Source organism: Betta splendens, chromosome 21 (assembly GCF_900634795.4).
Source record: "Betta splendens chromosome 21, fBetSpl5.4, whole genome shotgun sequence".
Taxonomy (NCBI): Eukaryota; Metazoa; Chordata; class Actinopteri; order Anabantiformes; family Osphronemidae; genus Betta; species Betta splendens.
Genome location: NC_040899.1, coordinates 6,552,908 through 6,574,816, shown reverse-complemented (window position 1 = coordinate 6,574,816; position 21,909 = coordinate 6,552,908). Strand labels below are relative to the sequence as shown.

The window sequence follows — 21,909 nt, the reverse complement described above, 5'->3', positions numbered from 1 at the left end:
CTCTTCCTCCTTTGATACAGTAAACACAGGCTCCATCTTCAGCTCAACATCTGCTCTGGTCATGTTGAGGAAAGCGCTTCAAGGCATAAATCATAGCACGGTTACAGTGCTTCAGACCGGTGTTGTCCATGGTTATATTTATTAAACACGGCTCAGAAAAATAAAGACAATGACATTGTTTATGTCTGAGTCATGCACATGAAGAGAATAGGTCACGTCTGTAGCTCCCTCTGCTGAACACACCAGGGTCTCAATGGAAAATCTGCATGTCTGATTCAACCTGTTCTGTACACTAGTCCTGGGACTCAGATGCTCGTTAAGGTTAATTACTTTACCATCAGCCTAAAATACATGAAATAATGAGGGGTTCATGTGAGCTGGCACAAGTCTATGCTACAGGACCACACACATGCAGCGTGAGAGGTGTGTTGTTTGTATATATACACACACACATGCACACATTTAACCCTATAATGATAGAAAACAATTTAATCCCTGAAATGAATTCTGGGGATAATCTTGTATTACGGATGCACATTTTCAACTATGTCTGTCTGCTCAAATTAAAAAATTTCACTTCACACTGGCTGTATCTAAGATTTATTAGAAAACCACCACTTCATTACAGAACTAAAGGTTTTCACACCTGTATGGTGTGAATTTTTACAAATTTACCAAAGCTTCAAATACAAAAACGTTTTAAATACAAAAAGTATATAAAAAACAAAATTAAGACTATATTATCAGTCTACAAAAACACTAATAAGATGTTCACAGTGTCACATCTCAGTGTCAACAATCTGACTGTAGACACTATTACAAGTTAACAAAAAAACATACACAAATAGCCATCGACAAAGGTAAAATCCGTATTAATGATCTTGTTAAAAAGAGACAAAGGTTTATATAACTGAGGCAGCTACAATTTACATCTTCAATTATTGTTATGCAAACAAATTATATTTTTGTTACAATTACAGTGTCTTCTAGTGCTTTCTAACTAAGTCCTTCTATGTTGATTGAATAGATTCATGAACCTACTTTGTTCGCCTTAATTTTCATTGTTATCAAAACATTTAGTAAACGATTTAAGAAAAAAAACTGAAATGCTTCATATCACCACGCTGGTGGGGCTACAGGAGGTTCGATCCTAGAAAAGAGAAGTGAAAGAAGGCGCGTATTGGTTAAAAAGTGATGATGAAATGAAACAAACATCCACAAGCAGAAAAAATGGGAAGACAGAGTAGAACTGATTGTTAGTGGAGAAGGAGAACAGTCAAGAAAGAGAGACTATTCCACAGCCAGGCTAACATCTTCTGAGGCTGCGCTAACAACATGCTCTCCACCCGTCGCTGCGTCTAAAATCCACACAACTACACAGGTTTGAGATTTCAAGACGAAAGCACGTAATTTCAGTTGAGGAAGGAAGACACTGAACTTGAGGATTCCCCCACCTTACTACAAATGTTACCTCACACCACTGAATACTTACTTAGCTATTCTGCGTCTTAAAAAGTTTTAAATTCAAACTTGCACTGCGGCCTGAGGAAGTCAAAGGATCACCACTGTCAGCAGGACCAATGTTTGCACAAACTGTGAATTCACTAAATCACTATTATATAGAGATATTTCAGGTATTACATGGCTCGTCTGTACATCCAGGTCTTGTCTGAACAGGATGTGAGTGCTGTTCAGTGTTTGTGTGGGGAGCTTACGGAGAGGCAGGTGTAGCTCCTCTGCCCGTAGCTGCTTCCGGACTCGATCTCAATGGAGGAGTAGCTCGGAGGCTTCTCCGACTCCTCCCTCCATCTACCTCCTTTCCGCCGGCTGCCGCTGTCGTCGTCCGACCTCCACGACTCCCTGCCGCGCTGCGGCGGCGAGCAGCTCCTCTCCCTCCGGGAGGCTTTGAGGCGCAGCTCCTCCATCAGGTCGCCATGGCTACGCGTGGACCCGTCGCCTCTCCTCACGGCTGAGCTGCCCCTCTCCTTCGCCCGGTGTGGCGCTCTTCTTCGCCGGTCCTCCCAGTCCAAGTCATCGCTGTAGTCGCGTAAGATCCCCCGCCTGGGAGGAGAGGCGTCCCTTTCTCTGCACCCACGGCTGTCGCGAGGGAAGCCTCCCGCAGACCGACTTGTGCTCCCGCTGGACTGGCTGGATATTCTGGCGCCACCCCGGGATCCGTCTCCACCTCCGGGCCCCCTGCGGGACGACAAGCTGGCTACGCGCCCGATGATGGGAGGCAGCGTGATCACTCTCCTCTCTGTACCTCTGACCCCCATCTCATCCAGTGCTGACAACATACTCGGGGGCCCAGATGTGTGGGGAACACCTGCAGGTGCTGAAGGCTGTGCCTGAGGATATTGATGTAATGGCAGCATATTCTGGGCGCTGGGTGGAGCCATGTGGGGAGCACCTACATCCAGGCCCCTGATCTGGTTCTCCAGGTAGTTCAGCACATGGTCGTTGGCTTTGACGCTGCCGTGTGGACTGCTAATCACATGCTGTAGAGGAGGAGGAGGAGGGGGGTGCTGCTGCAGGGGCATAGGTTTCAGCTGCAGTGGAGGCATGGGCAGGTTTGTCTTGACAGAATGGTCCAAGTAAGAGCCTGGAACAACAAAGACGTCAAATGCAGACTACTGCCACCTGCTGGTGAGAGCTGTGAGGTGACACACGCGTCACGGTGCTTACGGGGGTTTGTGTCTCTCACCTGAATACAGAATAGGGACGCCCTGGGAGGAGGCGTTGGAGCTAATGGGAACGTAAATGGGCTGGCCGTTCATCCAGGGAACCATGGCCTTCTTAGCCTCCTGCAGCATCCTGTGCTGCATCACAGCTGAGATTCACCCAGAGGGGAGACAAAAGGCAATGAAACGCTGCGCGTGTGACTGAGCTCAGGTTAAATATGTCTCCAAAATGACTCCATCTGTGACATATATGAACACTAACAGAACTCCTGGTACCTTCCTCGGGGCAGCAGCAGGTCCGAGGGCAGCACGGGCAGCGCACGTAGCAGCAGCACCTCTGCGGGCAGCACTGACAGCAGCATATGAAGACGAGAATGAGGAGCAGGAGGGCGCCGAGGATGATGAACAGAACCGTCAGCCAGCCTGGAACGGGCCAGAGGGAGACATTCGCGTTCACTCTCTCCTCGCTGTTCATCCGAGCAGCTCTTCAGACTCAACTTACTGTACACGATGAGTTTGACTTCTTGATCGGAGTCACCGGTGGTGTCACCCTGAGCGTCAATGGTGCAGAAATACACGCCGTTGTCCCACCACATCACCTCCGTGATGGCCAGGTCGGCCTCTGTTGGCAGACAGCATCACATTAGAGTCGTGACGAACTGCGTGTGTTATGACAGCGGCGTCAAACCTACTGTTCAGAATGGTAATCCTGCGGTTCAGGTAGTCTGAGCCCAGCGAGGGCTGGTTGATGCCCTTCTTCTGGATCACGGTGCGGATGGTGCGCTGACTGTCAGGGCAGTCATTGGTGGGGTCCTGACGCAGCTGCAGAGCGGCCTGATAACCTGAACACGACGACACAGTCCATTTATCACATCTTACTATTAGATCATAATATTAGTTACTTCTCATGCCTTTATGATATTTGGCTTTTATTCAAGTATCAAGACAAAAAGCCCAATGAGGGAAAACCAGAAACAACTCAGTGTTGCCAGGTTGATGTGGCAAAGGTTAGCCACTGATATGCACACCTTCAGAACCAGCCTGGTTTTTAAAGCTGAAGGCCGTGGGAGCGTTCTGAGGTTAAGCTCCTGCTCTTTTTTAAAATGCAGTTCATTGTTTCCTTCTTTTGAAAGACTGATGGCAGGTTGAATAATGAATTTAAACGTAAAACAAAAATACATCTATAAAGTCCTCATCAAATTCTTAGCAACAGTCATTAAAACAACCCTGAGTCTCACCTGTGGAGTAATACTCCAGCACTGGGTCCCTACAGAAAGACTTGAACCTCCAGGTGACCAGGACCTCCTGAGGGTTTGCTGAGGTTGTGTAGTCACAGCGCAGGACCACCGAGGCGAACAGCGTCGTGCTCCTCTCCTTCTGTGGAACGATCACCTGGATGGACAGCAGCTCTGAAGGGGAAACAAGGTGAGGTGATCAGAGGAAACTGCAGCAGGGCAAAACTGTTGTTGTGTGTTTGTTTTACAGTTGTCCTCTTAAAATGGGCTAATAAAAAAATCAGGCCAGACTTATTTTTCCATGTCATTAGGAGTAAAAACAGCTGTTAATCATAAAGAGGTCAGACAGAAAGGAAAACATGTTGATGACAGAAAAGAAACTGGTGAAGCTCATCAGTGTCTCATGTGCAACATTGTGTAAAACATTTGTATTAAACATTATTGTCATACTTAATTTTTACTTAATTAATTGTATTAACTGTATTAGTTATGACTAAGTAGGTAACTAGTTTACCACACCCTCAAATTTCTAACTAATGACTACAAGCACTGTGAATATATACTAGATGTGTTAATTATACACAGAATGATAACAATAAAGAAACAACTAAAATACAACAATTTATCTCCTCGTTTTGTGACCTTTGTTCTTCAAAATCGTGTTGTTTGTTATCAATAATTAAATCAAAAGTTAGCAATAAAAGTATGACAAAAAATATATTTTTGTTTGATAATTCTTTATTTACGTGGATTTTAAAATAAATGTTTTTTTTAATTCGGAGGAACCAGCACATTTGATTAAATCAATAATTATTTTATAAATATTATCTTCCTGCTTTTGACCCAATGTCTTTATCGTTTGCTCATTTTCTAATCAGAAAAAAGTGATGTAAACATGGGATCAAAATAAAGTGATGTAAACAAGAGATAGGAACATTTCCTGAATAATTTGTATCCCGTTAGATCGGACTCCCTTAAGTATTTTACGTGTCTAAAACAATAATAAGCATTAATAATTTGTGCTGAAATGGAGAAACGCTGCTTATGTGTTCTCTTCATTAAGAAGCTGATTTTGTTTCTTCACGTTAATCAATTTAATGCCTGGCAAACTGGACAAAACGCCGACAGGGGCGGTCACGTGACACCGCTCGGCCTTGTCCTGGATGCACCTGTTGATCATTAACCGGTGCACATTTCTGCGCTTTCCCAGTGTTTGCTGTAGAGGATTCACGCTGATCTTCGGCCTATTTCAGTAAAAACACCGAACCTCACCGAAAAACGTCGGACCTCACCTGCCGGCAGGTAAACCAGCACGAGCGCCATCAGTGACGCGTACGTCATCCTGCTGCTCCGCTTTTTCTTATCTCCAGGCAATTAAACGTCCAGGAACATTTGGAGGAAAGCGTCGCGTGCTCGTCGCTCTGCGGAGCTAATCCTGCGTTTTGTCAGTAAGACGACATGTCTGTCCAGCTGTGTCTGTGTGTGGGTTAAACGCGAGCTGCGAACAACAACTTTTTTGTAACTGAGTCCTCACCTCCCCCTCCTGTGAGTTCCCCTCCCCCCTCACCCCGAGATGACATCACTGAGCCCGCCCCCTCAGACAGGTGCAGAGGAGCGCAGTGATCGGTGGGAAGCAGCGTTATATTTGCGCTGATAGAATAATTAGACTTATGGGGTAATATGGATAAAACTACCCCAAAAAGATATTTGCACAACACAACAAACCAACAAGCCTTATGAGGAGTGAGTGAGTGAGTGAGTGAGTGAGTGAGTGAGTCTAAATCGATAGAACCTTCTGTGGCTACAAGGTTTTCATTTATTTGTGGCAAACAGTCTAAAGGTCACACTCAGCGACGCCGTCATGTCGAACCGGGGTTGGACTCTTTGTACAGGTATGTTCGCGTTCCTTTCCAGGACATGGAGCCCAGGGAGCTTCACCATCCACACAAACCTGAGCAGCTTTCTGAAGTGGGCTCGAACTCCTGTGAAATGAAATGCTCGACCTGCATCTGCCGCTGGTTTCGTTCTAAAACCTGGAGACATGCCAGGTTTTTGTTTTCTCAGTATCTGGAAAGGACATACAGCAACTTTTACCTGTTTATTGTCACAACAACCATAAAAAGTAAAGATACTAAAAAGTGATGCAAAATAATCACATGCTGACACAAAATAAAAAGAGCTGAAAGGTAGGAAACACAAAATAAGTCTTAAAGAAATGTAACGACTTCAAAACATCCAGATGTGAGAATTCAAATAACAGCTGACATTTATACAAACATTGTTAAGCTGTAGTGTTTATTTTGTTGTGTATATTTGATAAGGTTTGATAAAAGGGAAAGGCTTTGTCCACGGTACACACACATTATCAAATACAAAGATCAGACTCTGTGATACACAATAAGGTGTAATGCCAAGATGTGAATATACACTGACACAACGCTCATTGCATTGATTATAAAACACAACAAAAAAAGGACGGCTTGTTAAACCGTCCTTTCATCAGCAGCACTGCGCTGATGATGTTTCACAGACCCTGAGCTGTGCTTCCTGCAGACGTCTGCTGTGGCCAGCGTTCCTGAACGCCTGATGAGCTCTGTGCTGTTTATTCTCAGCTTGGATCCAAACACGCTGAAGCACTGAGTCTTGTTTTGCATCTAGTCCTGAGACTGGTTTTACTGGTACTTTATTCTAGTCTCTTCACCAAATTAATTACAAATACAAATAATGGACATGTCTCTATTGACAAAAAGGGGCAAAAAACATACAAGCTTGAACAGTAGGGAGTTTATAACTTTTTATTCCAAAGTATTTAAGCAGTGCAATAGAAACCTACAGAACAAATTCAAGATACAGTACTTGCATACAGCACGATACAGACAAAACAGACAAACACATAAATACACCGTGAACCTGAGTTGTCATGTGAGTATGAAGAATGTGGGAAAACAATGAATGGACCTGGCAGCGAATAATAAACACACACACACATGTTGGCACTGGTGTAAATCCAGACACACATAACGACATTCATACCATCATCAGACGACACACACACACACACACACACACACACACACACACACACACACACACACACACACACACACACACACATATCCTGGTGTAAAGCATCACAAACGCCTGCACATGCAGCTCGTTGCCGGTGGGGTTATTTCACTGAGACGCCCTCTCCCTGGTTTAACACCGACAGGCTGCCGGGGCCGTGCAGGTGGAGGCTGGGAAGCCTTGTCACACTATGAGAGAGTCCCTGCTCAGTGCAGTGCTCTGTTAGGGAAATACACCAAGAGCCATGTGTTAGAGACGTTGCATCCATGCCTGCGCTGAGTTAGTTCAGTCTGAGATGTATGACGTGGTTGAAGCTGTTAGTAGTGACTGTGATCGCTGTTTAAGCAATAGCATTCATAGCGTGAATGCAATGACTCCACAGTTATAGAAAAAACAAACATCACTAAAAACACATTTAAACTAAATTGTAAAGAATTAACTTTAAGATCATAAATGTCCTCCACACAGCATAATGAGACGTGGAACGGTAAAATATGAAAATATAAAATACAACGGCAGCATAATTCACTTTCATCTCTGACGTTCAAGAATTTGTTGAAAACAACAGTTTCCTAGTATTGTGTATCTGAGCCAATGTGGCTGGAAGCTTCTGTTCTCCAGTTACATCCGTGAGCTGTGTCTTCACTTTTAGCCACTAGATGTCTCCTCGCTGGACGCCTGTGACCTGCTGCTTCACCTGCTTCCTATTGGCTGATGAACCGCGGCTCTGCTGTTTGGATCCTGGCTGCTTCCTGTCTCTCTGCCTATTCAAACGCCTTCCTGCACTGATGCTACGAGCACAACGATCACACTCGCCGCCATGTTCTTGGACTTTGAGTTCGTCAACAGTCAGAAGAACACTTAAAGGTTCTTTTCCTGCAGCGCTGAAGCGGAAGGAAGTCGCTCCCGCTACAAATAACTCACCAGGTTTCGGCTCCTGTCTCTGTCCTCCCTGCCGCCCTGCAGCGTGTGGGACTTGGCCGGGGGGGGGCGGGTGTACGAGAAAGGCCCGGTGGTCCTGTATCGGTCCGGTCTGGGCGGCTCGGCGGTGTGGTACCGGTCCGCGGACGGTCTGGGCCGGCGGTGCTGCTCCGCCTCCTGCTCCGAGTAGGGAGGCAGGGGGTCGTCTTCCTCTGGACGGTTGCTAGGAGACCGGCTGTAGTAGCTATCGCTGGCCTGTCCCCTGGAGCTGCCTTTGGAGGGGGTGTCGCTGTCCTCGTCCGGCCTCCAGCCGCCCCGGTCGCCCCCCCGGTCGCCGCCCCGGTCGCCCCCCCGCCCCCTCAGCTTGCTCTCCAGCACGCTGCTGAGGAAGGCGTCGTCGTAGCCTCTGCTCGGGGGCGGCCGGCAGGGACGGTCGCTGTCCCACGTGTCCCTCCTCTTCTGCGGCGAGGGCGAGGGGCTGCGGCGAGGAGCCCAGCCGTCGCCCTCGTCTCTGGGGAGGCGCCGGGGGGGGCTGTGGTCCCGCTCGTACGCCCGGTCCGGAGGCCCGGGGCGCCGGCCGCCGTACGACCGGGCGAACTCCTCCAGCTCGTCCAGCGAGCCGGTGCGTCCCCTCCGGCCCAGCGTCCTCCTCGGCAGGTGCTCCGAGGGCGGGTTCCACCTGGAGACGGACGGACGTTCAATAATAAAGTCACAGAGAGCAAACCAGCACCCGCACGCCCTGCAACAACCTTCTGTCCAGTTCATCGTCTGAGAGGTGTCCTCGGTCCCGTCTGAGCCGCCGACTCGGCGCCGGCCTGGCCGCTCTCGCCACACAGCGGTCGTCGAGGTCCGTGATGGGGGGCAGCGCCTTCATCTGCACCGTCTGGTAGGTGTGTCTGAAGTCTGCGTTCGCCCCCTCGTGCAGAGAGCTCAGCTCCGACAGGCTGCTGGCTGCCGGGACACACAGCAAACATCTCATCCAGAGGCCGTTTCTCTGGGATTTTCCATATCCATATGACACATCGCCCACTATAATAACAGACTCCGGTGTCAATAGGGACAATTAGAAGAAAACTAGCAGCAGGTGAAACCTGACACACATTCACGCTGACAGACACACTGCAGGCTTACGTTGCAGTGCGGCCATCTTAGCAGAGGGAACCTGAGCCAGCTCCTTCTCTATGTAGTACAAAACTTTCATTGAGTCCCGGTCTGGACTGGGTTTCAGTCGATACCCACTGCGCACTGTGGATGTGGACGCACCCACACGTACGTGGACATGCAACGACACACAAGGCGACGCAAGGTGAAGCGCACGGATGACAGACAGGTCGACGGGCGACAGACGACATGGGGGTTCATCAGGTCAGCGTCTCTGGACCGTAATGCAGAGCTGAGCATGCAGATTTTACCCTACGCCGATGACTCCACGCTCACCTCCACCCAAGTTGTTCTCGACTGATGGGACAGACGCCATCTTTGCCTCCGACGGGGCGAGAGGGACCAGGGTCGAGACCGTGGGCACAGCCGGGATGAAGTAGGGGAACACGGGCACCTGAGTGGACCGGCCGCTCTTCGCCATCTTCCCCGCCTCATACACTGGACACCAGAGCAACAGTGAACCCCCCACGCACCGCTCACACGGGCAGCTGTGTTGGTTGTTGGACGCGCGCTACTCACAGTGTCGCGGGCAGCAGCAGGTGTCAGGACAGCAGCAGCAGCTGACGTAGCAGCAGCAGGAGTGAGGACAGCACTGGCACCAACAGATCCCCATCAGCAACAGGAACAAGATGCTCCCGAGGACGACGGACGCCACAAAGGCCCACTCTGCAAAACACACACACACACACACACACACACACACACACACACACACACACACACACACACACACACACAGAGTCAGGAAACTTCCCATCAGCTCTGAGTTCTTATCCATCATCTCATCTCATGGGCAACAGACCCTTCCTCAGGGTGTGATCCACTCACACTACATTGCATTCAGGGCATAGAAATATGCATTTAGACGTGCATCTATAACATGTTACTTTATGTAAATCTCCTTTCTGATTGTTATAATCCATGTTAGTTGGCTTTTGATTGGTGAGTTAGAATTGAATTAGAGCCATTAGAGAAGCCAGAAAGTGCCAGGCAGCGAGTCCCAGGTGCAGGTGGGGCGCCGTACCTGGCATAATCTCCACATCAAACTCAGGTAGGAGATCGTCCTTCGCACCTGTCCTGCCTGCAGAGAGAGGGAGAGCACAGGTGAAGGCCGGCAGAGGAAGCAGGAAGCGAAGGGTCAAAAGGTCAAGCAAACGATAGAATCAGGCAGCAGAGTGGGTGATTAAGGGTCATGCACTAAGAGAGGAGCCGAACGGACCAACCCTTTATACACGCAGCATTTATATGATGAGTAGAGAGCTAATACACTGTACTCACACATAAACACAAACTAACACAGAACGTAGTGTGTGTGTGACAAAGTGGATTTTGGAAACTGGGGCACATCACAAAACAACGCAGGACAGAAACAATGCCTCTTTGTACCAGATTGTCAGAATGGGGGAAACCAAAACCTCCAAGCAGCTAGAAGAACTATAAATTAATGAAAGGAATGCAACAGGTGCTGAGTGTTACTGTGCATTTATCATGAGCCTATAATTACAGGAGGACCCTACAGTTTGAACAGTCAGGCTCCAGCATGTGCTGAGTGTGCTGTTAATTCCCACCTGATAAACTGAGTACTGTTACTAGCTCTGCACTGGGCCGGCCGCATACCATTAGGCTCCGTAACAGGAGAAACAGGAGAAAGCAGAGGGTCGAGGAGCTCCAGACGCAGGAGTGCAGCAGAGAAGACAAAGGAACGTGGACGAAATGAAAGCCGGGGAGGGAGGAAACGCTGCAGCGGGCTGCACAAACACTCATCCTGCTTCAGGGAGGTTTTAGGGTGAAGCACCACTCTCACAGTCCTCCGGCCAGCCGGAATAAGCTCAAAACTGCTGACAGCTCACTAACATGTTAAATAGTGAGCCTTAGATGTGAACCTTGAGGCAGGACACGCTACCTGTCTCCACTCGTTGCTGCCTGTGGCTTCTTATTTAACACACACACACGTGTGAGATGAGGCTGATTGTTGTTCTGGTCAACAATAAAGACATAAGACAGATCTCAGACCTTCCAGCCTAAGTTAATTGCACGCCCACACTGTAAACCTCAGACTTTAGCACCGTGACCCAGTGTAGTCTTGTTATTCCCACAAGCTTAACGTGCCCTTTCTCTCCTGTGAGCTGATGCTAATCAGATTAGCGCTCGGTGGAGGAGCGCTGCAGGAACGAGCGGATACAAAGTAGAAAAACAAAAGCATTTTTACACGTCACTTGACTGAGATAATTCACTCTTTGCTCTTTCTACACTGTTGTCTCTCCACATCTGAACCAGCACCAAGCCAGCCTATTATAAAACAGTGCGTTGCCATGGTAACAGCCTAAGAGGTGGTTTTGGCAACAATGGTCTCTCACCTGAGGACACGCTACTCTAAATCTAACAGTGAATCCATGACCTTCAGCACTATTAGTGGTTTAGTGCAGGTTTAAAGAGCCTCATAGTAACTGTACTACACACTGCACTGCACATTTATGCTGCTTATGAGATGCTAAAGTGCTGAATAAATGATGACGAGCCTCTAGAGTGTCTGGTTGGCAAAACAAGGGAGTCTGTCATGAACTGGACCGTTTAGAGGGGCAAACACCACTCGGCCGTCTCCACGGAGGCCCTGGTACCAACGCTGTGGAATGCGGGCAACAAAGAGCCGCAGCCTCCACCTCCCAACACACGAGGAGCCTTCACCGAGCTGAAGCGCCAACAAACACGGACAAAAGACACTGTAGCCGACTGGAGGTCCGGCAGCGCATGACTCTGGAGGTGTAGGCGTACCGAGCACCAGCAGCTCCATGTGGCCCTCGTCCTTCCCCTCCACGTCATCGGATATGATGATTTTACAGAAGTACACGCCGCTGTCGCCCCACTGCAGCTCGCCGATCCTCAGGTCCGCCTCTGCACGGGCCAAACAGAACAGGGTTCATAAGAATACAAGCAGGATCAACACAAATCTGTCGCGCTGTGTTTTGTGTATCAGACATGTGTTTAGCCTTGATAAGGTGTGTGTGTGTGTGTGTGTGTGTGTGTGTGTGTGTGTGTGTGTGTGTGTGTGTGTGTGTGTGTGTGTGTGTGTGTGCGTGCGTGTGTGTGTGTGTACGTCATTGTGGGACAAAGACAAATGATGGCTATTTCGAGAACAGGAAACACACAATGAGCCCTGATTCCTGCCGTTCTGCAGCAGTCAAACAGCCGCAGCGACTCCTTCCTTTCTCACAGAGAACAAGATGTCCACTCACTGTTCACGATGCTGATGTCTCTGCCTTTGTAGAACTCGGCCAGCGTCACGGAGGCTCCCTGCGCCGACGCCACCACGCGAACGGTGCGGCTGCTGTCGGAGCACTCCAGGTGGGACCCGGCTCCCAGCACCGAGGCCTGGGCGCCCAGCCGCTCCGGCAGGGAGAAGGAGTCCCTGGTGCGGTCCCGGCAGTAGGACCGGTACCACCACTGCACCACCGGGGTCTGGGTGGAGGCCGTCTGGTACTGGCATGGCAGCACCACGGACTGGAAGAGCATGGCGAAGCGCTGCTTCTCCCGCACGATGACGTTCACGCCATGGCACACACACACTGACAGACACAACAAAGGGGGAGAACACACAGATAATCATTCCAGCTCCTGGACAAGTGTTGAGACTATAGCAGGTCACACAGAGACCTTGAAACAATCATAAAGCTAAAATATTATTAGACAATTTCACAAGGAAGCTGAATAATGCACTATTATGTCTATCTACACTATCTCTATAGACTTTCAGGCGTGGTCTGAGTCATTTACTGCTCATAGTTATGAACCTCCTACGGTTTGTTTGCTGATCGCTCTCTGTCATTTCCTCATTTAAGTGCAGTTCACGCCTGCCTGGCTGTTCAATTCAAACAACTACCGCTTCAAAGTTTTAAAGCTTTTTTAATCAAGCTGTATCAATATCAGCGTCACCAGGGAGCATACCTGAGCTCCTGCAGCTCCGACGCCTGAAGCCACAATTTACAATTTGTTTGATGAAGTAATTGTTTATTATGATCTGTATTATTTATGTGGAAAGACTTGTTGCTACTGTAAGCCACTTTTAGCCGAATGTAAAATAAAGTTGGTGACTAAGTTAAAAGACAGGAAAAGGATGCGAGTGATGGCATCTTAATGACGGCAGTAACAGCTGCGTCTGTTGTTTATCTGCACAGATGATTCATGGTGATTCTCCTCACTCGCCAGATTCCTGTAATTTGGGTCATAGACGGGAGCAGAGATTAGGTGAGCGGGGGCGGCTCCGCTGCTCGGTCCCGGGTCAGGGAGGGTACATTCCAGAGTGTGTGGGGGCTGGGGAGGCCTGAGAGGAGGCAGGGGGTTGTCATCACACAGGGAGGGGATGGAGCGCTCGCAGACTTAGAGCTCTCTGCCCGTCTGATTCAGTCGAGGCGGGGCAGGAACCGGCCCTAAACATTTCCCAGATGAGGGGAAATCCAAACGAAAGCGAGTCCGCCGGCTTGTTTCTCCTCGGGACGAGCGGAGGAGAGGGAACGCTGCGGTTGAACTCCAGCGTGGTCGCTGCTTTACAAATGAGCGTGTTAATGATTCATGAAGTTTGTCCTATTAAAAGTGCGGTCAGGTGATTGTGAGGCACTGTCTTGAACTGAGCCAACACTAAAAGCTCATACTGTAAAGTAAGAATAGAAAAGGCCTGAGCTCCTACAGTCTCCCAGGACAGCGCCAGTCTTCCCTTTGTTTCTTTCTACATGGACCCGTCCATTGTTAGCAGAACCCCCCCCCCCCCCCCCCCACCTCTGTCCCACTTGAGGGCTGAGAGGGGGAGGAAGGTCACAGACTCTCAGCCAATCAGAGCGCCTGGTTTCATCCAGCTGGGTGTGAACAGGCCAATTAACTGCCTGGGATTTAAACCAAACCGTTACTTCAACAATGCGTCAGTCTGGGGTGGAAACACCAGAGGAGAAACTGCTGGCTGCATCACCTCCACACCTGCTAATTACTGTTTACATGGCGTTCACACGGGGTGTGACTGACTGTGGGCTCGTGGGCAGGTTACAGAGTCAGCAGACAGTCTCTAACTCCCCCTGGTCACACCAAACGCCTCCTTTCAAGATGAGATTACGCTTTGAAGCAGCGCGGCCGTAAATGTGTCCCAGGTTCTGCTGCCGGACGCTGTGCGCTTCCTGAACAGCATCAGAGCTTTCCTCTCCAACGCTGTCACATTTCCTGGCTTTACTGTGCATTCCTTCACATCGAGTCATTAGTCCAACAAAAACCTATGATAAGTGCAGATATAGTATGTTGGATGTTTGATTTGGGATTTCACAACAAACCCAAAGTTTTTGAAAAGTGGATTCTCAGGAGTATATTGTTAACACCCAGTGTGCATTTACCTATAAATGCAACATATACTGTAATGAACCATGCATTTTACTACTAAACAATGAGTTATTCAAAAAGCACCATTGACTAAAAATGTCAGATACTTTGAAGATTAAGGTGTGACAATTATATATTAAAATCTTAAAAGAATATTGATTTTATTTATTATAAGTGATTTCATCACCTCAAATTCTCATGTTTTATTGCTGGGAAAGGTTTTCAGACCTGCAGGTTTACTTCCTACAATGTTACAATATAGCATTATCTAAAATTAATACTAATTTTAATCTTCTAAATGGGTTCATTTAGTAAATTGCAGTGACACTGGGATCAAACATACCTGCAAATTATGAACCAATAACATTCATTATAAAATCTAAGGGGGCGCAGTTTAAGTTAGAATCACTGCAGCCCATAATGATAAAAGGGTTGTTCCATATATCATGCGTTAATTCGCCAAAACACTATAAATAATACAATCCAACTTGTTTTATGGAGCTAATAAAGTATATCATTTGAACGAATCGTTTTAAAAGGTCGCACGCGCGTTTCTTTGAAGCCCTGGAGCAGTTTACGATAAGCCGAGTTTACATAAGATCAACCTGTTGCGCTGATGTTGTGAGAACGGCAAAGTTTAGCGAAGCAAACCAGACTCACCTGAAACTGCCAGTAAAACAACCAACTGGTGCACGTTCATTATAGTGTCCGTTTTCATAGAGGAGCGCAGTTTGTCCGCATGTTGCTCATCTCGCCGTGCGACAACTGCTGCGGCTGCACACACGGCGCAGACTGCGCCTAACGGGACTGTACCACTCCACTCAGAGGTGAGGCCGCATCGCTGCTGCGCCACCGTCTGCGCCGCGCACGACAGAGGCGCTTCCGCTTTTCCGAAACGTAACAAATACTACTCTGCGGACTGGGTAAAAAGCAGAGGCTTCTCCGGGGTCAAGTGGAGAGCTCTGCCCGAATGGAGGTGGAGGGAGGCGGCAGCTCGGTGGTAAAATCCGCTCAGACCCAGGTTTTGATGACTTTACTGCGCAAGGAATCATTTCTTCAAGGTGAAGGTGTTGACGTCTTTATTTAACTTGATTGATACAAAAACACACTTTGTAAATGGGCGGTCATTTATTACACAATGGGCATGAAATACTAGAAATGTTACAGCTAAACAAAAGTCAAATCATAGGCATTTCAATCATAAAACATACACATTTTTCATCGAGACTAGATAATAAAACTCAGTCTGGAACAATGTTTGAGCTATGACTTCTGCACAGGTGGCATTATGTAGCATAACAATGATTTCATAATGCTATATAAAATTATTCTAAACACATAATATCATCATTTAGAAAATTAGAAAACACAATAATAATCAAAATACCAAGGTAGTATATAATATTTGTTAACAGCACACAAACGTCCTGTGAAGTAAAGAGTTAAAGCAACATGTGAATTAGCTTTAGGTCATGCTACCAAAAGAATAAGCCCAAACCCAGATAAACAAAGCAGGTTGTATTCGACTCTTATGCCTAGATTGATATTTTAATGTGTAAGTTATAGTTGCTTGCTAACCAGGTTGAGATAAAAGATGGAACACGACTACCCGTAGATCAATTCAATCTTGTGCTTCAATAAAAACAAGCGTCACATCAGGAGTTCCAATTTGGTCTTCTCCGAAATAATATTAATGAATGATGCTTCATTTCAAAAAACATTTCTATAATAAGAAGCAATGTCCAATATAACACAATGAATAAATGTTGAGTTGGTAGTGTCAAATCCCCCCCAAAATTTTTTACCTAATTTACCACAAAACTCTAGTAGTACAGTATATACACATACATACAGTAACTAACTGGCCGTCCTGTATTTGTGTGGAACACAAAACCAATTGTAATACATTTAGCACAGAAATGTAATATATTTTAATCTAGTCGGTCGCGACTGCCACCGTATCGATCACGCCGATCATCGAGGCGATCGCGACTCCCACCGTAACGATCCCGATTATCGTCTAGTCGGTCCCGACTCCCGCCGTAACGATCCCGATTATCGTCTAGTCGGTCACGACTCCCGCCATATCGATCCCGATTATCGTCTAGTCGGTCACGACTCCCACCGTAACGATCCCGATTATCGTCTAGTCGGTCACGACTCCCGCCATATCGATCCCGATTATCGTCTAGTCGGTCACGACTCCCACCGTAACGATCCCGATTATCGTCTAGTCGGTCCCGACTCCCACCGTAACGATCCCGATTATCGTCTAGCCGGTCCCGACTCCCACCGTAACGATCACGATTATCGTCTAGCCGGTCGCGACTCCCACCGTAACGATCACGATTATCGTCTAGCCGGTCGCGACTCCCGCCATATCGATCGTCGAAGCGATCTCTGTAAGGCTGAGAGTCCATATCGCTGGCCTTACCGTCATGTGTACTACTAATAGCGCTGTGTCGGTCATCGTCAAACATGTGTCCAGGTGTGGGGATGGTGAAAATGCTTTGAGAAGCAACATCTTTGTCTTCGTATTCTTTGAGTTCCTTAGTATTATCATCCCTGTACGGCTTTTCAGGTTCAGAAACATGTTGGTCAGAAAATTCCATTTCTCCTGGGGATCTAATAGACAAACCAGTAAAAAACAAATGTTGAGGGTGGCCCGATGAATTATTAAAGCATTGTTTTTGAGGGGTTCATCGAAATAAAATGAGTTTATACAGCACATACCCCTCAGCATACTTGTTCTTTTTGCTTCTTCTCCGGCAGCAACAACAGATGATGATTCCAATAACCAAAACACCCGCGACTACAACTCCAATTATGATTCCTGTGGATGCAATATTCATGCTGCCTGGGGAGAAAGAAGACATGAGGTTGTCAGGAGGTTGAGTCATGGCATCTGGATAAAGCCTGTCTCTCACTATGTGCTGCCCTTTCATCTGTTCACAGAACGATCAAGGCCACTTCAAAAGTCCCCCAGGAAGGGCACACCTAACCACCCTATAATGGTGGGAGGAGGAGTTACAGTAGGTGAGAGTTTCACACTTACTTACTCCTCCTACAGTCCAGAGCACTGGACTGTACTATCAATACTTTTCAATAGTACAGTCCAGTACTGATCTGTTAGTGAAAGTGAGTTACTCCGCAAAGAAGTTGGCACTTATCAAAAGAAAAATACTCCTTACTGGATACAAGATCAGCGAAAATATAAGGAATTGGCTATTGGTTAGTTATGTGTCCTTACATAACAAGCAGATCATTTTTTGTCAAAACACTCACTGGGCATCACAGCTAAGGTGAAGTTGCAGCTGGCAGAGCCAATTCGATTCGTTGATGTGCAAATGAAGAATCCAGATGTCTCACTTGAAATGTTGAAGAGCGATAGAACCCCATCCTCTGCAACACAAGGGGGAAACAAAAAAGGTAAGATCACACCAGCAGCAAAGCTTTAGATACAGTAGAAGAGACACAAGCAACTGCCTAAGATTTGTGCATGGTTAAAACATTTGTGCCTGGTTAAAACACTGACTCTGAGTGGTTTTGGGTGGAAATGGTCTGTGAACATTTTGTACGTTGTAGCTCATCCACTCATAGACGGGCTGAGGGGATCCCTCTTGAGACATGCAGGTGAGGGTGACGTTGTACCAATACTCTGCTTTTCCTTGAAGCTGGCAGAGTGGTTTTGACGGAGGCACTAGAAGAAAATGAGCAATTTACAAGTTAGAGTGAGTGAATAACAAAAGAACTGTCCCATTCTCAAAACCATTGTCATAAACAATGGGTCATCCTCACCTAGGACCAAAAGAGATGTGCCGGCAATTGTTGTTCCCTCATCATCATTGGGAATCAAGACGTTGCATTGATAGCGGCGGTTGTCCTGCATGGTCAGCTTTGTCAAGGTGAGTACACTAACTTTTTTTTGGATGTCAACCACCAAAGAGGTTCTGCCTTCATACGGAGGCGCAATGTCAACCACCGGGCTTGAATAGTAAGTGGCCACCGTTTGCTAGAAAAAAAAACATTTTAGTAAGATTTTAGTATTATATTGTCCTTTTAGAGCAGCAATATAGTTAAAAACTAAATTTTGACACTTCACTTTTCTGCTTCCTTACCTCTTTATTAGCAGAGCCTTTGCCAAACTGGCCACAAATATATTTGGCCAATCCATTCAAGACAAATTATACACACATACAGAATTAAAATGGCCTTGTTCTCTTATATTTAGCTTTATTTATTTATAAAGCAAACACTAAAATTAGAGGGGCAGCAGCCCCTCTTAGCCACCCTCAGAGCTGCCCCTGCTTGTCATACACTTTTTGAAAGAATAAATTTCTATTATTATTTTATATTTATAAAATTACAAAATATTACTAAATCTGCCCCTAGTCTCTATTTGAACATTTGATATATAAAGCATTTGATATTTTATACTGTATGTGAGTGTGTGGATTGAGAAGTTTTAAACTCATGCGTATCTGTTGCATTACTGACCAAATGCAAGTCTTTATTCTGACTCTACCTGTCTAAACACCCACGTCTCTCACAGTCATGTAGATGAGATAACAGGAAACTTCAAAATCCCAACCCACAATATACAGTTTGTAGGATGTTATGCTGTGCATGCAGTTGATTCAAACTCACCGTTGTACCGTCGATCTTGTCGGGTAGAGCCTCCCATTTGAGCACAAGTGCCTTGACGTCCGGTTTTGCTGGGTTGAAGTTGCACGTCATAGCAATTTCTCCTCCGCTTGCAGCCTCATATTCTTTGACTGGAATAGAAACCTCCAAGCTGCTGCAGGTGGGAAGCACTAAAACAAGACCAAAAGTATATAATTATATATGTAACAGTATGAAATATAACATGCTACATATGTATAATATTTTGTTTCACTACTTTTCTGGGCATTGTATCAAAATGTTTGAAAGGACTGAGATCAATTTAATCAGAAAAACAAATTTCTCTTTAGAAAAAAATGGTTTCACTTAAAGGCTCCTTCTGTGTTAAACTCATTTCTGCTCTCAGTTGAGTAACAGGAAATTGGCTTAATGATTAACTACACAAAGGTGTGGTACATGAAAAATGTTAAAATGCAAGCATTACGCCTACCTGTAACCACAAGAAGTAGCCCTCGCCACACAAGCTGTGAGTGAGTCGTCATCCTAGAAAAGTGTAAAAGCTTCTTACTAATAAAACATCTGAAATGGATGCTTTCAGTCAGAGCTGGGCGCCGCCACCTTCACGGTGAACTCCCAGGTACAGACGCGTGTCCTCCCAGGTAATACGTCAGTAACTACAGGTCACATGTCACCAGAGGGCCAATCATTCATCTGTAGTTTTATGGATAACGGCTCCCTTCAAACTGCTTTCAAATCTTATGGGTCATATCTTTTTAGCACAAACGCAAACTTGATTTATGAATGACAGACAATGTAAAAAATATTATATATCAGTAGACTTGTTTTATTTATACGTCGTTTTATAACATTGTAATTGACAAAATATGAAAAAATTATTAATTTAACAAAGTTTAAACAATATCATGCAAATCTAATAGCAGCCATAGCATAAAAATAATGAAGGCGAACAGACATAAATGATCCAACAAATCACAGTATGTGAATTGCCAACTTAACCCAATTTGATTGATTTGTTGCTGTATTTTTCATTTGCTGCTGTATTTTTTTCTTCTATGTATCATACTTGTGCTGTTGTGAGAGACAATTTCCCTATTGTGGGACTATTAAAGCCTTTCTTATTCTTATATGTGGGCTCCATGACTCCATGCAAACATAAAGTTCCCTCCTTCTGGAGGCTCTGCTTTAATGTACTTTGGTTTCCCAGTCAGAGGTAGAAATTATGTTTCATTGAGTAAATGTGTTTGTCCAAATCATTTTTTTCTGATCGTTCTGTACTGTAATTCCTCAGTTGTACACCAGATGTCCTCAGACTGAAACGCAGAACAGACAAGTTTAGACAATCAGACTGCACTATAGGGGGCAGCCTGTGTCTAGGAGGAGGTCTTCAACGCCACAAAAGCCAAGTTAAAAGTCCATTTCTCAGAAATATAACGGCAGCCTCACACTCACACTAACACTTACCAGGTACTGGCCTGGTCAGTTACAGTGGTCAACCAGTATTTACAGTACTTCGGGCATTCAAGGAGAATTTGGGTCTTTATGTGCGCAATATGCAGTTGAATGGTTTTTCATAATTGTTTGCCTTTCTATTGTTTCAGGTGTTTTCTAGTTATCAGAATGTTATTAAAATAAATTCTCTTTCTCAAGCTGTGCATGGTCAGATTAAGCTGTACAGGGGCCCCTGGGCAAACATTAGCTACTGAGTTCTCATTAACCCCTCAGTTACCACGCTCTGTGGATGCTACCCTATAGTCCACACAATACAGACAGACCAGCTTCATAAAACACCCACATATCAAATGATCAACAGGTTTCCTTTTTTTGTTTACAGTGTATTATAACCTATGTAGTAACTTGTTGTTTGTGCACTTGCATGTACAACATGAACAACAAAGCTAATTAGCACACTTCCATTTTAAAGGTAACAGGTATCTGTAAAAATGATCCATTTGTGTGGTCTTTGACAAATGCAAATGTTTGTCTGGTGATGTAATCAAATGCAGTAAGACAGACAGACTTCTGTGGCTGGGCCATTCTTACATATAGAGAAATTAAATTTTCTTTCTCCAGTCAAGGTATGGTCACCATCTACCAACACATCTACCAACCTGTTTGTTTAAGGGTGCATGTGAAACTGTTACATATTTTTCGATGCCTGTAATGAATGAGTAAATATACATTTATTAATTGTTAGTTGATTAAACACATCATTAACACGAGTAACAAAGATGGCAGATCAAGTCAAAAACATCAAAGACATTCATGTCTTTCATCACTTTGGAAATGATTGATGAGGCAGAATGGAAAGAAATACAGCTTCAACCTACTATTATCATATTGCTTTATGTTTTTGGGGATTTTTAAAATTCTCTAGAGAGACCCTGTGTAAGAATCCACGTAATGTCTGATCGGTTACAAAAGGAGTTTACAGCCATGATACTAGCCTGGAAAAGCTAAATAAAAAATAAATATTATGACCTAATTTGAACAAATTATCAACTGAAATATTTGAGAGGGGGAAAATGTTATAAAAACCTAAAAAATAAAAACATACAAGCGAATAATATGTTCTCTTTATTGGGAACTGAAATGATTGCTGGAAAAGGTGGAGCTGGTTTTCCTATAATGCTTAAGAACTATGTTCTCATTATTTACAAAAATTAAATACAAAATTATATATATATATATATATATATATATATATATATATATATATATATATATATATATATATATATATATATATATATATATATATATATATATATATATATACACATATACATACATATATATACACATACATATATACACACATATATTATATGGTATGTTATGCTATGGAT

At 45.4% G+C, this 21,909-nt stretch overlaps 3 protein-coding genes across 5 annotated transcripts; all 3 read right to left on the bottom strand.

The window, feature by feature from the left end:
- Positions 1–88: 88 nt before the first annotated feature.
- On the bottom strand, positions 89–5,450 carry ildr1b (immunoglobulin-like domain containing receptor 1b). Its single transcript, XM_029135990.3, has 8 exons — positions 5,209–5,450; positions 3,920–4,090; positions 3,374–3,523; positions 3,184–3,303; positions 2,958–3,104; positions 2,705–2,830; positions 1,716–2,602; positions 89–1,150 (listed from the first exon to the last, which is right to left on the bottom strand). The coding sequence occupies exons 1-8, from the start codon at positions 5,255–5,257 to the stop codon at positions 1,112–1,114; spliced, it is 1,689 nt and encodes a 562-aa protein (XP_028991823.1). The 5' UTR covers positions 5,258–5,450; the 3' UTR covers positions 89–1,111.
- A 1,247-nt stretch (positions 5,451–6,697) lies between these two features.
- ildr2 (immunoglobulin-like domain containing receptor 2) lies at positions 6,698–15,340 on the bottom strand. 3 transcript variants are annotated; one of them, XM_029135984.3, is made up of 10 exons: positions 15,080–15,340; positions 12,298–12,627; positions 11,837–11,956; positions 10,089–10,145; positions 9,584–9,730; positions 9,341–9,502; positions 9,035–9,148; positions 8,653–8,854; positions 7,907–8,582; positions 6,698–7,201 (listed from the first exon to the last, which is right to left on the bottom strand). In XM_029135984.3, exons 1-10 carry the CDS (start codon positions 15,135–15,137, stop codon positions 7,166–7,168), a joined length of 1,902 nt encoding a protein of 633 aa, XP_028991817.1. In that variant the 5' UTR covers positions 15,138–15,340; the 3' UTR covers positions 6,698–7,165. The 3 variants fall into 3 exon arrangements, with proteins under 3 accessions (XP_028991817.1, XP_028991818.1, XP_028991819.1); XM_029135985.3 differs by lacking the exon at positions 10,089–10,145 and having other exon boundaries at positions 15,080–15,339; XM_029135986.3 differs by lacking the exon at positions 9,035–9,148 and having other exon boundaries at positions 15,080–15,333.
- A 154-nt stretch (positions 15,341–15,494) lies between these two features.
- On the bottom strand, positions 15,495–19,684 carry LOC114846846 (cell surface A33 antigen-like). The gene is made up of 7 exons (XM_029135991.2): positions 19,533–19,684; positions 19,067–19,233; positions 18,218–18,431; positions 17,955–18,119; positions 17,705–17,821; positions 17,153–17,276; positions 15,495–17,044 (listed from the first exon to the last, which is right to left on the bottom strand). The coding sequence occupies exons 1-7, from the start codon at positions 19,582–19,584 to the stop codon at positions 16,351–16,353; spliced, it is 1,533 nt and encodes a 510-aa protein (XP_028991824.1). The 5' UTR covers positions 19,585–19,684; the 3' UTR covers positions 15,495–16,350.
- Between the last annotated feature and the right edge of the window lie 2,225 nt (positions 19,685–21,909).

Excerpts from the sequence above, each read along its gene's own strand:
- ildr1b (XM_029135990.3), bottom strand. The coding sequence starts at position 5,257 with ATGACGTACGCGTCACTGATGGCGCTCGTGCTGGTTTACCTGCCGGCA. Across the intron at positions 4,091-5,208 it reads GCTGGTTTACCTGCCGGCAG|AGCTGCTGTCCATCCAGGTG; the intron begins GTGAGGTCCGAC and ends TTTCCCCTTCAG. Across the intron at positions 2,831-2,957 it reads CTGCTGCTGCCCCGAGGAAG|CTGTGATGCAGCACAGGATG; the intron begins GTACCAGGAGTT and ends GGTGAATCTCAG.
- ildr2 (XM_029135984.3), bottom strand. The coding sequence starts at position 15,137 with ATGAAAACGGACACTATAATGAACGTGCACCAGTTGGTTGTTTTACTG. Across the intron at positions 12,628-15,079 it reads TGTTTTACTGGCAGTTTCAG|TGTGTGTGTGCCATGGCGTG; the intron begins GTGAGTCTGGTT and ends TGTGTCTGTCAG. Across the intron at positions 11,957-12,297 it reads AGACATCAGCATCGTGAACA|AGGCGGACCTGAGGATCGGC; the intron begins GTGAGTGGACAT and ends TGGCCCGTGCAG.
- LOC114846846 (XM_029135991.2), bottom strand. The coding sequence starts at position 19,584 with ATGACGACTCACTCACAGCTTGTGTGGCGAGGGCTACTTCTTGTGGTT. Across the intron at positions 18,432-19,066 it reads ACAAGATCGACGGTACAACG|CAAACGGTGGCCACTTACTA; the intron begins GTGAGTTTGAAT and ends TTTTTTTTCTAG. Across the intron at positions 17,277-17,704 it reads CACCTTAGCTGTGATGCCCA|GCAGCATGAATATTGCATCC; the intron begins GTGAGTGTTTTG and ends CTTTCTCCCCAG.